We start from the raw sequence: 22,323 nt of genomic DNA, 5'->3' as shown, positions 1-22,323 counted from the left end.
GCAAAATGGATGAAAGGTGTGGATATAGAATACATAGATCAAGGTGGGCCCCATGGTAAGGGTCACACCGTCTTGGGTGAGGCTGGGACCGCACCTAACCCACTCCCTACAAAGTGAGGATGTGCACATGGGTTTAGCAAACCTCCAAATTGGCCTAGTTGTCATCCACAGATATTCCTATGAGAAAAACCATGATACTGTTGGCAGAATGTGACGGTTCGTATGCATAGACAGACTCAGAAAGATCAAAGGAAATATTTTACTATAAACGTATTGATTAGAAAGATGACAGTAAGTTTTATGTAGGAATCAACTCAAAATAAAACCAAGTTGGCGTTCACTGTTCTCCAAAAGTCTGTTAACGTAGGGACCGTTGGAAAGGTTTCAGTTAAATACCACACATAGTATTCATGGATATGTGTTCCACCTAATGAGTGAAATCAGGCCTGTTGGATCATCCTAGACTGAATTTAAAGTAAAGCATGCAAAATGGGAAAGTAGATGTAATTCCAATTTTCTAGTAGTTGGAATGGACAGCTGTGATCATTTGGGCCTAGTGCAATTCCTAATGGTAGGGTTGGAGAGTAACGTGAAGAAACCTGTGTACAAGTACTTAACCTGAATCCTGAATGGTTAATTGTCGCCCTAACAAAAGGAACACTTCCATGTCTGGTGGGATTATGTAAGAGAACAAAATGCCTGAAAAATGTTCAACTCCACTAATCATATTTCAATATTGACTAACTAGAGAAAAAAAAATTGCTTCTAAGCATGACTTCATCTTGAATCAACAAGACCTATAGACTCAGCTCTCGACTCATGCTTTTAAAGAGATAAAATGAAAAACCTGACAGTGGGTATCAAACTCCAATATCCACCCATTGAGGAAACGCCTTATCCTCTTCATTATCTAAGCCTTATCCCAACTACTTAAGGTTGACTACACCAATCATACTCTACCATTTCACTCTATCAAAAAGACCATATCCTCGGTTAAACCATAGGTAATCTAGTCTTTCCATGCTACCTCCCCCGCATTTGGCTATTTTATGTGCTTTTATCCTTATTGTAAGTATTTTAATATTTAATGAATCAAATTAATCCAAATCTTTCCACTATCTGTGGTGTTCATCCTTGACCCAAAATCCCTTACAAGCTCAATAGGTGAACCACTAGAAACATTTGAGAGCACTAGCCAGCTACAAAACACCTGATTCATGGTCCATTAAAAGTGTTCCATCCATAACTGAGTACAAGAAAGACTAGTGGATCCCACATTGGTACGTGTAAGGCTTCAACCACATCTTAATGTGTGCACCCAAAAACATGTGTATGTCAGCCACTACTGTACGTCAAAAGGTGCATCAAGGCCCACTATACGATGATCATGAAATCCTTTCATAACCTCAGGTCTAAAGATAAGTCAAAGCTAGTGCATGATGAGTCAATCCAATCTTCGCACGATCCTCCATTGCGAATGTCCGATCGAGCCTGATATAAGCACACATGAACAAGTGAATATTTATACTCCTATGTAGTGAAGGGCATAGGCAACAAGATGCCCGTTGGTGGAGATTAATCCCATCTCAACTCATCTATCTTTGGTTTTGCGCCACGCAGGATAATCATGAAACCAATCTTGGGTTGCCCAAACCCAATATAGTGGTTATGGAATTTAAGGTGCTGATCTCCCCATAGTTCGACAAGAGATATTCCATAAGGTACTTCCTATAACCCACTAGAGATACAATGCATTCCATTCAACTTCAGCAATCATTAACTATCATTGGCTTTTCACCGCATGCATATCTAACATAGGCTAAAACATTAATTATTACTAAGATAAGATGAGCCTAGAATGTGATAATTTCCCATACCCAATGACACATGGAAAGCCAACTTTATAATAAGTTTATAAACTAAGATCAAACCAACTTTATAATAAGTTTATAAACTAAGATCAAACCATAGTTTTAAACACCATAGCAGCAGGATGCATATTGAGTCTTGTCTATTATTTGTGCTTCTTGTTCACTTCAACTTAGTCAAGCAGACAATGGAATTTCTTCGAACAATCATTTTTTCTTGGCAAAAAACAGGCCCCACCTCTGCTCACCAACCGAGCTCCTCATCAGCTTCGCCTTCCAACCATCAACGATTTCAGAGTAGTCCTCCTGAAGATGATTGTTGTATGAACACCAGAAGCGTCACCCAAAAATGAATAAAATGAGAAGATAGCCAAGTAAATGAACTGCAAAAGAAGATGACTCACTTCAGAAAAATCTTGGATGAAGGCATCCTTGTTCTTCTCAACGGCATCTAATTCTCTCTGCAACACCTTTATGAACTGCAACATGAAAAATAAAAAGATTTAAATAAATAAATAAATAAATAAAACCGTTATTAGATTCTAAATAAGAAGATCAATAGGTAGTTTTAGTGGAACCTGATCGGTTCGATCTTCAGCTGTAACTTCATCAAAACCAGCATCCTTGAGCATCTGAACAATGGTGCAAATTAATTCAGGAAACTGAAATTAACGTGTTGTGTCTGTCGCGTGCGCGCCCGTGTGTGGATGAAAGATGGCAAAGCCACAACTGAATACCAATAGCAGAATACATGCATACCTGACCATAGGCCTCTACATCATGCAAATCATATCCTCTCTGCCTAATGTACTTCTCAAATTCTGCTGATGGAGGCCCAGCTCTCTTGCAGTAATCAGTGATTAGAACTTTGCCACCTGGCTTCAGCCACTTAAAGAAGGTTCTAAATAAGGTAGGTTTGTCCTGAAAATACACCATGAAATGCATTAAAAACCTGTGACAGTAGGCAGCATGAAATGAAAAGAGAATGGTTAATCTATAGGCTACACTACAGACATGGTCCCAATTAATATAGAGGCTACACTACAAACATGGTCCAAAACCTTGCTAGCATGCTAACAAGCCAGCAACCCAGCAATGTTAGTCAGAAAGCGACACTGGTTGAGTCCAATTAGGATATCAATTCAAGGTAACCTAACGAACTATTTTTACATATATTTCAATTACAAGTTCTAAACATTCATGAAATTGGAGCCATGCCCAAAGAGATATGACATGTCAAGAATAAATCTAACCAAGCATTGCAATATCAATATTATGAAATTCCAGTAAGAGACGGAGTTTACTTGTATGTGGAGAATAGTGTCACGGCTGTATATCACATCAAATGTGTTATCAGGATAGTTTTTTTGGGTGCAGTCAGCAACCTCAAACTCAACCGAGCACTGGCGTCCAATGGCACGTTCAAGAGCAAAAGAAACCATGTTTATGGATAGGTCAATGCCAACAACCTCAGCATCAAAATTTTCAGCCATGTAGAAGTCACCTCCCCCAATGCCACATCCAACATCAAGGACCTTGTGACCAGGCTTAAGCTCCAGCTTTGCCACAAATTCCTTCGTTGTATCTGCACAGCATGAGGCTACATTTAGAACAAATTAAAAATAAAAGATGAAGAGAATTCTAGATGTGTTAGTTAGAACAGTAACTTATTGATAGCATCTGCAGTGGAGAACTTGTTGGTTACTAGACCATTCAACTAACAAGCTGCTAGTCTCAGTGAAAGGTGATTCTCGATCCTTAGAATGAAGTCCAGAATGCAGTAATAAATACTGTTAATGAAGGTGATATGGGCCTAGGGCCTATATAGGCCCACCTAGATGGGCTATTTAGGTCTAGGACACAGGTAATTTTTGCTTTTGTTATTAATGGCATTTCTGTAATTATGAACTCCCATAATTGAGGGGGGGGGGGGATTGTTGAACTCTTAACTTCTGCCATTTCTCCTCTCTTTCTTCTTCTCTATTCCATCTCTCTTTGCACTAATTTACAAATACAATTAAGATCAGGCTAGATTATAAAATTCCGTACAAAAAGATAATACTTTTTGGCATGATTGGTAGTGAGTTTTATGAATTTTAGTTTTTTTATATCTTAACTTAGGTAATGTTTGATTGCAGACAAATTTTGACCAAAATCCATCTGCTCAATACACTCAATGTAATAGGGATGACGTTAACCCACAATAAACACCGCATAAACATGGCCAAGTGCCATCATTGATCGATCTTACTCACCAATGAGATAAGTATGTCAAAGTAGAATTTTCTAACCAATGTCTTCAAAACAAAATTTGTCAAATAAGAAAGGGCACCTGGTACATCCAGGAACCATACACATTAGTTTCAAAGTGATTTCACATTCATCAACAGCCCCTATACGAATTTGGTGTATTCACTTTGTGGATCTACTTCTGAAAAGAATTGAGCTCCATGCAGCATATTTAACATATCAGTCCACCAAGGCATAGGAAAGTGACGGTTGATGTATATTTTGTTAATAATGCAACTATTCTACCCAAATCCACCATGACCGTCCCTTCTAGTGATCAATTATGCTAAAAAAACATATGGACTCGTATGGGCATGGTGAGGGGGATTATAGGAGATGGAATATTGTGTTTGCGCGTGTGCATAGTCCTTTGGTAGTCCTACAGAGTATGCAATATTTCTCTTCTTGTAAAAGATGTTAGTCATTTAGACCTAACACAACATCTCTTTCAAACCCTAAAACCCCCTCTCATTTTCTTCATCTTTTCTTCCTCTTCTTCCCTTTTTTCTCTATTTCTTCTATCGATCTCTTCTTTTCCACTATTCCAACAACATCGAGTGACACCCAGCCCTTATTCCCAACTCCCCATGGAGATTCCATCATCTTCTGATCAATCGAGTGAAGCTTCATTTCTATCAGACTAATCACCTAAGTTTTCAATCTTCTCAAGAGATCTTTCACTTGAGCCCTTTTCGCCTTGCACCTCAAACCCCTAACATTCCAACATAAGATCTTCACTGGGACACCAACTTGCCTCGTCTACCCTACCTCTCACCACCTAAAGAAGTCATGGAATATCATAATTGATAACTAATGCCAATCTATCCAATTCCCTCCACCCTTTTAGAGACCTCTAAGTCCTCCTCCAATTCGCCATTTGTCTTCTAAGTTCCCCGCTCTTACTGAAACAAAGCAATATAGCTCTCCTCACAGTCACCAAAGGTGACTGACACCAACCATCCTCCCCACATGGCCCATCACGCCATTGATAGACCATAAACCCCAGGCCATCAGGCTATTATCCCCATCCTTTGTCAAAGCCCATTATAGCACTCTAGAATGTCATACCTGATACACAAGTTTAATGCATGGGCAATTACACACTGGACTCGAGTGGGGTAGCCTATGGGATGCAAGGAAACGCTCGGGGTGGGTGGCTTGTGTGAGGTGGGTGTGAGGCGAGTGGCTCGTGTGAAGCAGAACCCATGTGATATGGGGCCCACGAGGGGGGTCGGCCGCGGTCTTAACCCATGCGATGTGGGGCCTGGGCTATGAGATAAAGGGATTGATTCACCACGCTCTATCGGTTCGAGCTTTTAGAGCAAGTGGTTAATTGTCTTGCATCAAAGTGGTATCAGAGCAGGAGGTTTCGTGTTCGGGACTCCTCACCGGGGGTGATTAATGCAGGCGCATTTTCACACAAGCCTGGTGTGCCATAAAGGCTGTTATGTAAAGGTAACGGTGGCAACCATTACACGTTACGGGGTCGTAAAGGCTATAACAACCGTTATGGTATCGATTTCCTAGTGGGGGTGGCTAACATTGAAGTGTGAACTGACAGTGGGGTGTACTAACAAGCTAACATAAAAATAATAATAAAGGGATTGATTCGTCATGCTCTATCAGTTCAAGCTTTTAGAGCAAGTGGTTAATTGTCCTGCATCACAAGTCCACACCAATATCTTTGGAAGCATAGAGAGGAGGGACATCAAGCACCATCAGTAGATCCTCCCCCTGCACCTACAGAGCTACCACACCATAACCTCAATTACCTTGCTATCGTTCTCGTGAACTACCACAACCTAGGCCTAAGTCGCACAATCGTCCTCAGCCACTAAATGGCCAATCGTCCCTTCATCTAACTGAGGACGACCTTCTGCAGGGGCCCGCGAAACAAGGAGTTGGCAATATTTGCTTTGAACAAAGAGAAGTCAAGTTCTAAGGAAGAGGACGACAGAGCGCAACAACCACCATCCTCCCTCTCCTTGTTCTTCTCCACAGCCAAGGGAGAGAGGCATATGTAGCTGGCGCTCGAAATTAGAAGAGGGAGATTCTTGCTCATGTGATGACTTAAGTACCCCTCCTCGCGAATGCCATTACATGAGGGACTCACATGAATCTCCATAGCCCCGAGAGATGCCCCTGCATCTCGATCAACGTCCAAAGCACATGTCAGCATCTCAATCCCCACCGCACTACCAGCCCCCTCCAAACTTACAACATCCCCATACATGGCTAAAGGCCCCAAAATGGATGCAACTTGCTTGCCACCTGAGCCAACATGCGACTCCCCGGCTTCCCTTCTCATGCCACCTATCCCCTGACCCACCTACTCCTTGCTACACGTATCCCTTTCCGAAGGATTTGTCTCCCCCAAACCTGACATCTGCCACCCTATGTGGTAGGCTGCCAAACCATTTATTAACATGTGATTAGACCTCACCAACCTCCCGTGTACTGCAACAACCTACACCTCTGCATGCCACGTCGCCCAGCACTATGGTAACACCCACTGCCTCCTGGCGAAATGGTGCACCACCATCTTGCCAAGGAACTAGCAACATCCTTGCTACCTCTAACTTCCTCCACCTGACCAAACTTTCCCCTTAGTTCCTCCCTCTCCACCTGAACTGACACCCTTTTGCCCCGAACAGAAATCCCAATGCGCTCAAGCATCGCCATCTTCTTCTTCCTAACACAAATTCTCACCACTATGATCTCCTCCGCCCTTCCATCATTGGATTGACTAGATTCAATATGCCATGCAGGAGCCAACAGCCATGAACGTACTAGAAATCATAGTTCTAGTAGCAGCTCCCACACTGGGTACTAAGCTTCCGTCTATCCAAAGACAGATCAGTCAGACTACTACAAACAGCCACTACCGGCCCTTCACTAAACATAGCAATTGCCATAAGAATCTTGTCTAGACTAATATCTGGCCGGAACGACAGCCACATTTCCTTCTCGTGAAGGGGCTTGTGAACAATGGCATCTTCATCAATCTTAACTAATTCCCCCTTTCCATTCCTATTGTTACTAAAATTGCATTCCATAAACCCTTAAAAAATTGGGTCCCATGTACTGATGACGATAAGGTGTCCCCGCCCTTTTAAGGCGAGACTATTCCCTGTGGATGCACGCAATCACCAGCCAACTACATGCATCGAGTAATCCATTGGGAGGGGACTCGAACTCGTTAATCCAATTAATTTTAAAACCTTTAGATTCTAAAGCATCACTCCACAATCCTAGCTTTGTGTTTACTCGCTCCATCAACTATGTCATCTACAAGAAACGTGCACCACAATACCCTGTGGATGCACGCAATCACCCACCAACTACGTGCATTGAGTAATCCACGGGGAGGGGACTAGAACTCGTAATCTAATTAATTTTAAAAACTTAAGATTCTAAAGCATCACTCCACAATTCTAACTTTTGTGTTTACTCGCTCCATCAACTATGTCATCTACAAGAGACATGCACCACAATACCTCTTCTTGTAAATATCAGGTCTAAATGTTTAAATATTTTCATATTTTGGTGGATGGGAGAAGCACTATGGTACCCCACCTACAACAAGGCATCCTTTAAGTAAATTCTTTCTAAATTCATTTGAATTCAAATAGAATAGATATTTTTCTATTGCACTCTACATTACTATGTTAAAGAAATATTTTCATCAATACAATAAAAGCTCCAATGAATAAAGAATAGAAACTTCATAAAACAAGAATAATAATCCAGAGACATATTACAACCAAGATACCAAGAAGGGAAAAAAAATTGCACAGGAAAGTGAACCAGCTCCATCAATTATCCTCTGCAATGAATGTGGAAGTTTTTGCACTAATATACCATAACGAGTCGGTGTTCCCATTTGCAACAACCTAATTTAGGGGTATTATACCAAAATCTTTTCAAGAGGTGCCACAAGATTGCATAGAAGATAACATATGTCCTGACATTGGAAAACAACCTTTATTACTATCAAAGAGCTCTAAGAGCACTGCATCTGAAATCCTCGAGGGTCAGCAAAGCAAAGGGCCACCTATCTATCTCCATTGTGAAGCCATTAATAATCAGCTATTGCTATCATCATTGCCCAACTTAAGTCAATTTCCTGCCTAAGGCATCCAAATATTGTATGCCAGAATTTAGCTGATGAAAAACTTTTCTTCAGACAATTAATATATGCACCTCAAATCCTTGACAGTAATAGTTAATTTGATATAAAATGTGATGATTCTCATCAAAACTTATTCTCATCCTTGAATAGTAATTTGTTGTAAATGCTACCAAAACATTCCAACCCTTTTATCTCCTAGTGCTCCCATAGAACTCAAAGAAAATCCATGGATGAAAAGCAGATAATTAGAAAACCACCTCTATTACTATCTCTAAGAACATTGCATCTAAAATCCTGAAGGTTCAGGACAGAATCATCCATAACGAGCTATTTCTATCATCATTGCCAACTCAAGCCAATCTTCAGGCAATTAATTTATGCACCTCAAATCCTTGACATGCTAATAGTTAATTTGATACAAAATGTAATGATTTTCATAAAATACCATCAGTTTATAGGAATTCTCATCCATGAATAGTTCTTTGTTGTAAACGCTCTCAAAACATTGCAACCCTTCTTCTCCCAGTGTACCCAGAAAACTCCAAGAAAATCCATGGATGAAAAGCGGAGAATTGGAAAACCACCTCTATTACTATCAAAGAGCTCTAAGAACCTTGCACCTCAAATCCTGAAGGGTCAGCACAGTAAAGGGCCACCTATCTATCTCCATTTGGAACCATCCATAACCAGCTATTGATACCATCATTGCCCAACTTGAGCCAATCTCCTGCCAAAGGCACCCAAATATTTGGTATACCAGAATTTATTTGATGAAAAACTTTGTTCAGATAATTAATTTCTGCACCTCAAATCTCTGACAGACTAATCGTTAATTTGATATCAAATGTAATGATTTTCAGAAAATACAATCAGTTGATAGGAATTTTCATCCTTGATTAATTATTTGTTGTAAATGCCACCAAAATATTGCAACCCTTTATCTCCTAGTGTACCCAGAAAACTCCACAAAAATCCTTGGATGAAAAGCAGGTAAAGGGATCTTCACATAGCCCAAATCTCCATTTGAAGTTTCAATTAAAAATAAATAAGGGATGTTAGTCCGCGTACCAATTCCCCCTGTACTCACAAAACCTTCTCCAAAGACACGTTCATAGCGCAATATACCATCGCATTTATACTGCACATTATCCAAGAAACGCTGAAATCCCTTATCATCAGTTGACTTGACCTTTTCCCATATCCAGCAAACCTACATCATATAGAATTTTGTATTAGCACTAATTCTGCTTTTCATGGAACCGCTTAAGTCTCAACAAGGAAGAAACTGCAGGCGCGCGCGCGCGCGCGCGTGTGTGTGTGTGTGTGTGTGTGTGAGAGAGAGAGAGAGAGCACCTGATTTTGATTCTTTTTACTCCTCACATAAGTTCCAATGCACTTACAGGTAATAAGGGTAAGCTCAAAGGAATTTCCAAAGCCATCATTCATCTGACATTCTTTGAAAACCTGCATTAAACTCAATTAGGAACCATAGATGATCATTGAACAGATGAGCTCTATTTTACAGATCCTTTACACAAGAACAGCCTGATAAAAATAATGATGTCTGCTCATCTTAAAAGAGATGGAAAACAAAAGAACATATTTTTTACAGTTAAAATTTGAAGTTCTGATGCAGGAGGCACAGAACTGATTTTGCAAAGATGGAACTTCTAACTGATCATGAAACCCAGTAGGTAGTATGCATAGGTTTGTTTATCCTTCACCTTTCCTGCTAACTCTAGTTTCAAATTATAGTCAATTACAAATCAATCTATAAAGAAATAAGCTGAACAAGGAATCTTCTTCTAATTGAAATAGGAAACTTCATAAATAGGAATTAAGAGACTAAACAGCACAAATGTCTGACCTTATTAGTCATGTGGACCCGTGTTAGCTTATCAATCCAACCTATTGGTGTTGTGGGTCCCACAGGTCAACCATTTAAGTGGGACAGGGTTGGCACGTGAGGCCTACAAAGGCTGACTGATAGGATATTGGCCATGTTTTCATGCATGGAATAGTATTTTAGCCCTCCCTTGATCAATCTAAGATAAGTTCGTGACAGGGTTATGGATACGTCAACTACCCATGATTGGGTTCTGGATACATCAACTCCCCACCCCCAGTTTGAAAAAAAAAAAACCCCGCCCTTGAGTTCAACTTTCTTGCTACTCCGTCACCATGATTTGTATTTACGTTGTGTACTCTTCTAGTCCAACATGAGTTGTGGTGTAGACCTTTGTGAAAAATAAGAAAAAGTTATGGGGCTTCCGCTTCCAACTGGTTTTTCTTGCGCTTTCACACAACCTGAACCCATAGTTGTTTTGTCAACCTTTTTTTAATAGATTCTTCCATTTCTTTTTCTATTAGTTTCTTCAACTTCTTTTAGTCATTGGAATGTTTAATCTAAATTAGTGTCATGATTGATTTATTCATGTCTACTCGAGTGTTGACCATAAATGTGGCCCCGTCCTGATTTTTTTGACGTCCAATAGTAATGTTGGGGAACACCTGGTCCATGGTTTGGATGGCAAAGAAACATTACAGGGGGCCACAAAACAGCTAAACATTTTTGTCGAAGCACACCAAGTCGTACTGGTTAGACTCTGTCCAAATTGCCCCAACTCGAGTGAGTTGACCTGGAACAACAAGTCGACAGCGACTCCACCCAAGTCAGCCGCTATATTAGTGTAATGGGTGGGTGTATCATATCATTAGAGGCCAATAGTAGTACACATCACACGTATTTGGCAGTACATACCAGTTTTGGACAATATTTTAAGCTTTGATTGCTACGCAATTCTAGATTCATTGTCGTGGTTTAAGTCCTAATGAGTGTTCTATTTCTTGGCTTAGATCCTTCAGCACAACCATACAATTGAACAGAACATGAACTTCCCTTCATGCGCGCGTGTGTGGAGAGAGAGAGAGAGAGAGAGAGAGAGAGAGAGAGAGGCAGATGTACACAAACATACGTACATATAGCAGTACTAGGCTATTGTGGGTCCCCAATGGTATGTGTTTAACATCCAACCCATCCAAATGGTGTGCCAGTCAGACATTAAAAAAAAAAAAAAATTCAGTCTGATCCAAACATTGGGTGGCCCAAACCATATAAACAATGAAAATGCCCAAAAATCCAAATTTCCAAATTCAAGTGGTAGGGTCCACCTTATAATTGGATTCGCCTAATTTTTGGGGAGTCCCATAACCACTTTGGGGCTAACCTTTTAATGTAATCGTCCCACATCCCACACGTGCATGCTCCGCACGTGTGTAAAGGAAAAGGACCACCTTCCTTTTTTAAGCCATCACCACTTCCCATTTCTTTCAAATCTCTAGATTAGAAAATTTGCTCTTTATTTTAGGTAAGGAATAATTTTAAATATTTTCTTATCTAAGTATCTTCTTATTTTAGGCATTTTCGTAATTCGAATGCTTTGTTATTTAGGTGCTTTCCTAGTTTTGCAAATTCCACATCCTTTATTACAGATTGTAAGGTTGATTATAAATAGGACCAATGGCCTATGGAATAAGACAAGCTTATTAATATTTTCTTTATGAAATTTTCTTATTCTCTCTACGGTGGTTGTTGAAGGGAGGGAGAGTGGTCTCTAATTCTAGACTAGAGGACTATTGAGTTGCTCACGGTCTTGCATTTGTGATCTCTAGCATTCAACTAGAGGATTGTTGGGTCTTTTCCCACAATCTCTTCTTTTTATTATTTATTTATTTGCTTTTCTTTTCGGGTTTGCATCAAATTGGTATCAAAGCAATTTCTGCTCTTGGGAAAACTAGAAGGTGATTGTTTTTTCATCTCAATCCAACCTTTCATCTTTCCCCTTCATCCATTCATCATCTTTCATATTCTTTTCTTTCCTTTTTTCCCCCATTCTCAAAATCACCAAACCCTAACTCTACGAAGAAAAAAACACACTGCCAACCCTACCACATCCTAATCCGTTCCAACATATCATTCCTTGCCCTTCCTTTCTTTCCTTACCCCAAAAAAAAAAAAAAAAAAAGTGTAGAAGAAGAAGAAAAGAGAGAGAGAGAGAGAGAGAGAGAGAGAGAGAGAGAGGGAAGAAGAAAAAAATATATATATCGCATGCTTTGCCAAAGCATGTTGTCTAGCACACCGCACTAGAAGGATGATTTACAATCCTAAGATGACCACACAACCTCAAGATGAAACTGTCACAACCTTACAACAAGTGGTCGATTTGATCACAAAATGGGTGAATGACCTAGAGACCCATTCAATAGCCAGAATGAATGCTTTGAAATGACGTATTATTGTTTTCGAAAATGCAAACAAGGGAATCAATCCAAACCATCAAACATCCTAGTCGGAATGTTGACTCAAGGCATCCTGGTCGGAATGGTAATTTTCAAGAAGAAGAATATGAGCCTAGCTATGGGGCCCAACAACATCGCTATGCACAACCGAGAGCCAGAGGGATGAATAATCTCCGACGGGATCATCCAATTTATCCTAAAGGAGCAAGAAATATTCACACTTCAGATACTGCCAAGTATGTCAAGATTGATATTCTATATTACGATGGTAATCAAGGTGTTCTGTAACGGTAACAGTGGCTGTGACGGCCACCACCGTTACTTTTACGAAACAGGTCGTAACGGCTATTTCAGCCCCCATAACGGCAGTTACGATCTCTTTTTTTATTGAAAAAAAAAAAATCCTGAAAAGCATGTATTTGCCCCATAATGTTGATTAAAAAGTACAGAAAACTTGTATCTACCCCATAACAGACAACTACGAGGCTGTTATGGCCTTTATAGCAGACGTAACATGCCATTTACAGCAATTACAAGTCACTTTTTCCATAACAGCTGTTACGGCCGTTATGACCCCGTAACGTGTAACGGTTGCCACCGTTACCTTTACGTAACGGCCTTTACGGCACACCATGATGGTAATTTGGATCCCAAAGTGTTCAATGACTAGCTAAAGTCAATGTAACGATATTTTCTTTGGTACGAAATGGAAATTGTCAAATTGCGTTTTGCTACCTTGAAACATAAAGGCACAGCTTAAGACTAGTGGTACGCCATCGAATAAGATCTACAACGGTGTGGCCTTCCTCCCGTAAACAACTGGGAGGAAATGAAAGCAAAAATTAAGCAAAGGTTTCTGCTGCTAGATTATAAGACCCCTTTTCAAGAGCTCATCACACTTCAATAGGACAAACTGACCATGGAGTACAACTGGGAGAAAATGAAAGCAAAAATTAAGCGAAGGTCTCTGCCGCTAGATTACAAGACCCCTTTTCAAGAGCTCATCACACTTCGACAGGACAAACTGACTATGGAGTACACACGGTGTTATTATGACTTAGTCATTCGATGTCGCTTAACAGAAACTGGAAGACAACTAGTGGCGCAATGGGCTACGGTTCAAGATTCAAAGAGAGTTGGTAATTGTTCGGCTCAACAGTGTAGATGAGGCGTATCAAATGGCCCCCGAAAAGTACAGGACCAAAAGTTGGTGATAAGGCGCGGTAACCCTCAAGGGCTATGCATCCACCCGTCCCACTACTAGTGGCCCCACTTCACACCCACAACCATTCGTGCCCCGCACTCACTTACCTTGAGATTACAAAATTGGTCAAAACTTTGCCCAATCCTCTTTCCCAAAACAGTGATACAAAGGGAAAGTCTGTTGCAGTAACGCAAGGGAGGTCAACCAACAATTGCTTTAAGTGTAGTGGTCATGGACATTATGCGACTGAGTGTCCCTCTCGCAATCTCCAATTTTACGAGACAGAAGACTTCATTGCAGACCAAGTGGAAGAAGAACACGCAAATTATCCAAAAGATGATGAGCAAGAACTTGAGGAAGGCCTCGATAGCATAAATGAAAACATCATTGGTGGCAGAAGGATTCTGACAACACAAAGGAAGAGGCCCTAAAAGACTGGCTGCGAACGAATATTTTCCATACATGAGTATCATGTGGTGGAAAGGCTGTCAAGGTCATTACTGACAGAGGTAGCATCATAAACGTGATCTCACAAATCATGGTGGACAAGTTGAAACTAAAACCTCAAACGTATCCCAAGCCATACAAGATTGCATTGGTGAATGACATGTTCATCCCTGTGATTAAGAGGTGCTTAGTCAACTTCTCTCTGGGTCATTACAAAGAATCGCTTTGATGTGACATCATTCCAATGAAGGTCACACATATATTAATGGGGTGCCCATATATATACGACAGGGATGTAACTCACAAAGGTCGCAAGAACACATATAGCTTTATATGCAAAGGAAAGCCCATTACTCTTAACCATATGGAGGATGAATTTGAAGAGGCAATGTCGGCTTCCACAGTCTTAAGTATGGCCCGATTCATGGAGGAGAGTCGTGAACGTGGAATCATGCATGCACTGGCAGGATGCAAGACCAATCCAGTTGATATTGTTGTTATTCAACCACCTGAGATTCTGAATATTCTGTCCCAATTTCAAGATTTGGTCCCTAATGAACTACCAAATGAGCTTCCACCCATGCGCGACATTCAGCATGCAATTGATTTGGTACCTGAAGCGCCATTACCAAATCTTCCAGCATATCGAATGAACCCGACAAAGCATGCAGAGCTTCGTCGATAGGTGAAAAAACTGTTAACAAAGGGGTTCATTCGTGATAGCCTTAGCCCGTGTGTCATGCCAGCATTGCTGACACCAAAGAAAGGTGGCAGCTAGAGAATGTGTGTTGACAGTCACACCATCAAAAAGATAACAATAAAGTACCGCTCTCTCATTCGCCTAGATGACATGTTGGACATGTTGGCAAATGCTACAATTTTTTTGAAGATTGATTTACGAAGCGGTTACCACCAGATAAGAATTCGTCTTGGCAATGAATGGAAAACTGCTTTCAAGACAAAGTATGGATTGTATGAATAGCTAGTTATGCCCTTTGGCTTGACAAACACCGAGTGATGACACAAATTCTACAACCATTCATTGGCAAGTTTGTCGTCGTATACTTCGATGATATCCTTATCTATAGCCATTCACAAGAAGATCATTTGGACTGTCTTTGCTAAGTGATGAGAGTACTACGCCGTGAGAAACTCTACATCAATTTGAAAAAAGTGTACCTTCATGAGTTCCAGCATGGTCTTTCTAGAGTTCGTTGTTTCAGCAAATGGCGTAAAGACTGATTCAAAAAAAATAAGGGTCATTGTTGAATGGTCTGCTCCCATAAAAATTCATGAGGTTCGCAATTTTCATGGGCTTACAACATTTTATCAAAGGTTTATTCGGAACTTTAGTTCCATCATGGCACCAATTACTGTATGTATGAAGTAGTCCATATGAGTGGACTAAAACAGCAACAAAGGCAATTCAAGAAATCACACAGAAAATGACAAAAGCTCCAATTCTTAGACTTCTTGATTTCAAAAGGTGTTTGAAGTTTCCTGTGACACATTGCGCGTAGGCATAGGAGGGGTTCTTAGCCAAGAAGGACATCCAATGGCCTTTTTTAGTGAGAAACTCAATGAGGCATGAAAGAAGTATTCTACATACGATGTTGAGTTTTATAATATTGTACAAGCTCTGAAGCATTGGCGTCATTACCTCATTTATCGAGAATTTGTGCCCTATTCTGATCACGAGGCATTACGTTACTTGAATTCTCAGAAGAAGTTGAGTGTTACGCATGCTAAGTGCTTATCTTCAAGAGTTCACATTCAACCTAAAAGGCTGAAACATTGCGCTAGTATTAAAAATAAGGTAGTGGACGCCCTCAACCGAAAGTCACACTGATTGTCTACCTTATTAGTTTCTGTTGTTGGGTTTGATGAACTTAAACGAGACTATGCCACAGATGATGATTTTAGGAAGGTATTTTCAGCACTCATTTCCGGTGGAGGCACCGAGTGTCCAAGGCATAGCTTGCACGATGGGTATTTATTCTTTGATATGAGGTTATGTCTTCCTAAGAGTTCCTTGCAAGAGCTTGTTATACGAGAGCTTCATTCAGGTGGCCTAGGAGGTCACTTTGGTATCGATAAAATGACAGCCCTGGTTGAGGATCGTTTCAACTGGCTAGGTCTAAAGAAAGACGTTGGGATCGCTATTCTTCAATGTCGAGCGTATCAGTTGAGTAAAGGTAGCAAGCAGAATATTGGTTTTTATACGTCATTACCTGTCCCAAATGCTCCATGGGAAGACATTACTATGGATTTCGTCTTAGGATTGCCTAAGACTCAACGTGGCTATGACACTATTTATGTTGTGGTTGACAATTTTTCAAAGATGACTCATTTTGTCTCTTGTAAGAAGAAATTGGACGCCATGCACATCACTAATATTTTCTTTAAAGATGTGATTCATCTAAATGGTGTTCCCAAAACTATTATATCTGATTGTGACATCAAGTTTATGAGCTACTTCTGGCGCACCTTGTGGTCTAAGATGAGAACTAAGTTGAAATTCTCAAGTGCATATCATCTGCAAACAAATGGGTAGACTAAAGTCGTAAACCGTAGCCTTGAGAATCTACTTCAAAGATGGCTCATTTTGTCTCTTCTAAGAAGAAATCGGACGCCATGCACACCGCTAATATTTTCTTTAAAGATGTGATTCGTCTAAATGGTGTTCCCAAAACTATTATATATGATCGTGACGTCAAGTTTATAAGCTACTTCTGGCGCACCTTGTGGTCTAAGATGAGAACTAAGTTGAAATTCTCAAGTGCTTATCATCCGCAAACAAATTGGCAGACTAAAGTCGTAAACCGTAGCCTTGAGAATCTACTTTGATGCCTAATTGGTGATCATATCAACTCATGGGACATTGTGTTATCATAAGCTGAGTTCGCTTATAATAGTTCCATGAACCACACTACGGGACTCTCTTCTTTCAAAATTGCAACCGGAATGTGACCGCGACAACCTATGGATTTAGTCCCGCTTCCTAGTGTGATGCGATCGAGCCAGGACGCTGAAGCTTTTGCACGTCATGTTAAGGAGATACATGAATAAGTTAGGCGAAAGATCACTCTTAATAATGAAAATTACAAGGGATATGCAGATGTTCGATGACATTTTGCACAATTCCAAGAAGGAGATAAGAGTCATGGTGCAACTTAAGCCTGAGCTATTTCCAGCAGGCTCTTATACAAAGCTCCACTCTAAAAAGGTAGGTCCTTACCACATTTTGAAGAAGCTAAGTGATAATGCATACCTAATCGAGCTACCACCTGAAATGAAGAAGATCAACCCCATTTTTAATGTGGAAGACCTTACAGTTTATCTTGGACATCACAAAAACAAGAGCACAGAAGAACAGGCTATCCAGATACCTAAGGTACCATGACAGCTCGAAGAAAACATTGAGGACGTGTTCGATGATCAGATAGTTTCCACACACGGAAGGGGGTATCAAAAGTTTCTTGTCAAATGGAAGGGCCGACCAAGGTCCAACGGCGCATGGATTGCAACAGATGATTTCAGGCGCATCAACCCAGAACTCCATGAGTACATTGCCATTAACTCGACAGAGCCGAGTTTTTCAAGCCGGGGGGAATTGATGCTATCGTCCCACATCCCACACGTGCACGCTCCGCACATTTGCAAAAAAATGACAACCTTCCTTTTTCAGCCCATCACCACTTCCCATTTCTTTCAAATATCTAGATTAGGAAATCTGCTATTTCTTTCATATCTTTATTTAAGGTAAGAAATAATTTTAAATATTTTCTTATACAAGTATCTTCTTATTTTGGGCATTTTCTGATTTAGAATGCTTTGTTATTTAGGTGCTTTCCTATTTTTGCAGATTCCATATCCTTTATTATAGATTGTAAGGTTGATTATAAATAGGACCAATGGCCTATGGAATAAGAAAAGCTGATTAATATTCTATTTATGAATTTTTATTATTTTCTCTATGGTGGTTGTTGAAGGGAGAGAGTAGTCTCTAGTTCTAGACTAGAGGACTATTGAGCTTGCTCTAGTCTTACATTTGTGATCTCTAGCATTCGGCTAGAGGATTGTTGGGTCTTTTCCCACAATTTCTTTATTTTCTTATTGATTTATTTGCTTTTCCTTTTGGGTTTGCATCACCTTTTGCATGTGTAGGAGTTACTACAAAATGCATCAACATTTGTAATAACTATACTAACCAGCATGTTGTCCCAAGGAGAGGTAAAATGCGAAGTGGGACCCATTCTCATAGACATGGAACCAATAAACACAATTACAAAAGAGAGTTGCACCATTAATAGCCAAAGCAGACAACTGGAATACTAAGATAGGTATCTGATTCAACAGTGGTAGAGGTTGAACTCTGGAACAATCGGAAATTGGAAGTATGCATTCTTTCTAACCAACAAGATTGAAATAGAACATCCTAGAAATCAGTACCATCTGGATGCCAAAACATTAAACTCGATCACACCATTGTTAGAACAGATAAGTATAGACAGAAATTCTTTCACTAAACAAATCAGATGACTGGTGAATCATTCCACTGTGGAGCTCACTATGCTCCTCTAGAATAGTCAGACCTACTCTATAGCCAACTGATCGAGATGATAATAAAACTGGGACAGAAAATGTCACATTTGAGGTGAATGATCGGAGTTTTCCTCTAATCACTACAATGGCTGGTCCCTCTTTTAGTAGATTCACTTGCTGGAAGTTGGAACAAACAGATGATGCATTTTACAGTTAGAATAGCAGAAATTAAAGAGTAGAATCAGACCGAATCAGTTCCAGAACACCAAAGTACCAGATAAACAGTTTTGGTGATCAATATTATATTGTGCAGAAACCTACACAACTGATGCCAAAGAATATTATGAACTTGAATAGATGCTTACACGAAAGCAAATCTGAGTTTTGGTGATCATCCAGCCCAAAACAGAGCAACAATTATTATATTCGAATTTGATCATCCAGCCCAAAACAGAGCAACAATTATTATAGAGTATTGGAATTTGAAATGTCATGAACCAAACTGCAATAAGAGAGATTTGAGAGATTATAACAGAAGTTGAACCAATTTTAATCTCTTCAGGTCACACCACATTTTGGGCACAATGTCTAAAGAGGAAAACCAGATGCAGGTTTTTTTTTTTTTTTCTAGAGATCCAGATGCAGGATTTTATAGAAGAATGAACCAAAATTTCATTGTATTGAACCCAAGGTATTCCGTATCGGTAATAGTGGCCGTAACGGTCACCACCATTACCGATACGGGTATCGGCTATAACGGCCGATATGGGGGCGTAACGACTATTACCACCGTAATGGTTGAAAATTTTCTTTTGCCCGAAAAGTTTTGAAAAAACATTTAAAAAATCAAGAATAATGTAAATATTCTAAATATGTATTCGTTTTTTGTTTTGAACATGTTTATGGTAGTGTAATGGTCCACTCTTTGGTGAGAGTTTTGTATCGGGCTCTCTAGTGAATTTGTGAACATGATTATATGTATCTAATGTTTACACATCACAATAAAGAATTAAAACTAGAAATAAGAAAATTTGTATAAATACTACTTTTTCAATTTTTTGAAAAAAAAAAAAAAGGCCATCGAAGCTTCTATTCGTTCAAATCACTTCAATCTATGATTTTAATATTAAAAACTATAGTAAGCGTGGTCAAAATCTATTGTAAAATGATTTAGGAGAGTTTTTGGAATGAGAAAAGTAATAAAATAAAATAAAATAAAATAAAATAAAATAAAACGGGGGGGAGAAAAAATGGATTTAAATAAATAAAATAAAATAAAGTGGCCGTTTTTCGACTGTTACGGGGGTAACGGTTGTTATGCCCCGTAACCAGTGTTCGTGTTGTCAACGATTTGTCGATATTATCGCTGATAATATCAGTGTCACTGTACTGGCGAACACCGAAACCCCAAGTTTTCGTTTCTCTACAGAATATCGGCGAAATTTTCGGCAAGAACCCATTTTTCAGCGATATCATCGATAAAAATGGGTTCTCGCCGAGAATATCGGCATGGTGTGGCTGAAATAAAGAAAAAAAATATATTTTTCAATTTCACAATTTTCGTACCTGATCGCAACTCGAAAGAACAAAATCCCTTTGGCCTTGATCGACAGCCCTGTTAGGTAAGAAAAACCTACAAATTTCCACTTTTTTTCCGATTGGAATATCGATGTCGCAATTTCAACGAAAAATATGAAATTTTGCCGGATTTCCCCTCGATTTGGGTCTAATTTAGGGTTTTGAAACCCTCGGTCAAAAACCCCTCAGCGAGAAATCCTCTCGCTCTGATATTTTTGTGTTATAAAAAAAAAATTTTAAATTAAAATTAAAAAAAACACTTAGAGCCTTGGAAGTAAAAGCGGTTGCATATCGAGGGAAGCGAAATGGCTGGTGTACCTCACACCAACTATATAGCTGTTGTAGGTACATGTCATGCGAATACGAGCACTAACGCTCCTCGAGCTCCAAGTTGTACAAACGGTTCAAAGGAGATCAAAGTTACATGGGCCCCACAGTGATGTATTTATTATATCTACACCGTTCATCTATTTTTAGATATCATTTTAGAGCATTATGCAAAAGATGAATCATATCCAAAGATCATCTGTACCACACCATAAATAGCAGGGGAGACAATGATTTTCACCGTTAAACAATTTTTAGAGCCCACCATAATATTTATTTTACATCCAATCTGTTCATAAGGTCACAAATACCTAAATGAAGAGGAAAAACAAATTTCTTGTTCCAAAACTTCTGTGACCCCAAAAAGGGTTTCAATGGTAGACGTTCAATCCCCCACTGGTTTTTGCTTGATAGTTAGATCTATCTTATTTTTTCTCCCAAGCCTTAAGACGATCTCGCCAAATGGATGGACGGTTTGGATATAACAAATCATGGTGGGCACAGGGAGCATTGACCAGTAGCCACCTCTTTACTGGCAACGTCAGTACAATCTGCATCACCCCACGAATTGCCAAAGGGAAGCAGATTGGGGTACAGCCCCGGGCAACACCTAGCTGTGGGGCCCACTATAATGTATGATTTTTATCCACGTTGTCCATCCATTTTGAAAAATCATTTTATGTGATGAGCCCAAAAATGGGACAGATTGAATGCCCACGTGAACCACACCATAGGAAATAGTGGGGACCGACTGCCTAGTGCTGAAAACCTCTCGGGGGCCACAAAAGTTTTGGATCAAGGTCATGTGTATGTTTTTCTCGCGGTGTGGTCCACCTGAGATTTGGATCTACTTCATTATTGGGTCGTGCGCTCAAATGAGTTGGCAAAAAGGATGGACCATGTAGATATACAACACATACATTGAGGTGGGCCCATGGTCAGGGTCCCACCCACATCCCTATCCTTGGAAAACTTTCTAGGGTCCATTGTATTGTTTTGTTAACCCTTCAAACCGTCAATAAGGTGTCATAAACTCAGAGGAACCTAAAATAAATAAATAACAAACAAACAAACAAATTTCAGTTTAAACCAAAACTTATGTGGCCCACCATATGTTTTCAATGATCAATCACCACTGTTTCCTATGGTATGGTCCACATCAGATTGGGATCAACTTCATTTGTGGGATTGTGCATTAAAATGATCCAGAAAAATAGATGGACGAACATGGAAATACAACACATTAAAATAGGCTCCATTAAATGAAAACTTATTATGTAAAGCATTCGTTTTGTAATTTTTTTTATTCCTAAGTATGCAAATATGTGTATTTAGGCATGTCCTGGAGTTTCACTAAAAAATTCCACTACCCCACATTTTCTTGCATTTCTGGTTATCAGCGATATTATCGGCAATAACAATATAATATCTTTATCTCCGGCCAGAGAAACTTGTAGCAATACCGACAACTCGAACACTGCCCGTAACAGCCTTTACGGCCACCGTAACGGCTGATACGGTCCCAAAAAATCAACTACCCCATTTCACCCCTATATTGCATAACGGTCATGGCCGTTACCTATACGTATCGGCCTTTACGGGTGTATCGTAATGAATACAGAACACCTTGATTG

At 39.8% G+C, this 22,323-nt stretch overlaps 1 protein-coding gene across 4 annotated transcripts in view; it reads right to left on the bottom strand.

Annotated features, from left to right (window-relative positions):
- Positions 1–1,881: 1,881 nt before the first annotated feature.
- LOC131251279 (phosphomethylethanolamine N-methyltransferase-like) overlaps positions 1,882–22,323 on the bottom strand; it is a 74,103-nt gene continuing 53,661 nt past the window's right edge. For 3 of the 4 annotated variants that reach the window (XM_058251904.1, XM_058251903.1, XM_058251905.1), the window contains exons 6-12: positions 9,643–9,753; positions 9,358–9,499; positions 3,173–3,453; positions 2,628–2,789; positions 2,447–2,500; positions 2,273–2,347; positions 1,882–2,174 (exon numbers count right to left, since the gene is read on the bottom strand). In XM_058251904.1, coding sequence (XP_058107887.1) covers positions 2,076–2,174; positions 2,273–2,347; positions 2,447–2,500; positions 2,628–2,789; positions 3,173–3,453; positions 9,358–9,499; positions 9,643–9,753 — 924 coding nt within the window. In that variant the 3' untranslated portion in view covers positions 1,882–2,075. The remainder of the gene's footprint in view (positions 2,175–2,272; positions 2,348–2,446; positions 2,501–2,627; positions 2,790–3,172; positions 3,454–9,357; positions 9,500–9,642; positions 9,754–22,323) is intronic. The other variant, XM_058251906.1, reaches the window with a different exon arrangement.

The sequence above is a fragment of the Magnolia sinica genome, chromosome 7, assembly GCF_029962835.1.
Source record: "Magnolia sinica isolate HGM2019 chromosome 7, MsV1, whole genome shotgun sequence".
Lineage (NCBI taxonomy): Eukaryota > Viridiplantae > Streptophyta > Magnoliopsida > Magnoliales > Magnoliaceae > Magnolia > Magnolia sinica.
Note: the sequence above shows the minus strand (reverse complement) of the source record. Positions and strands in the feature narration are given on the sequence as shown.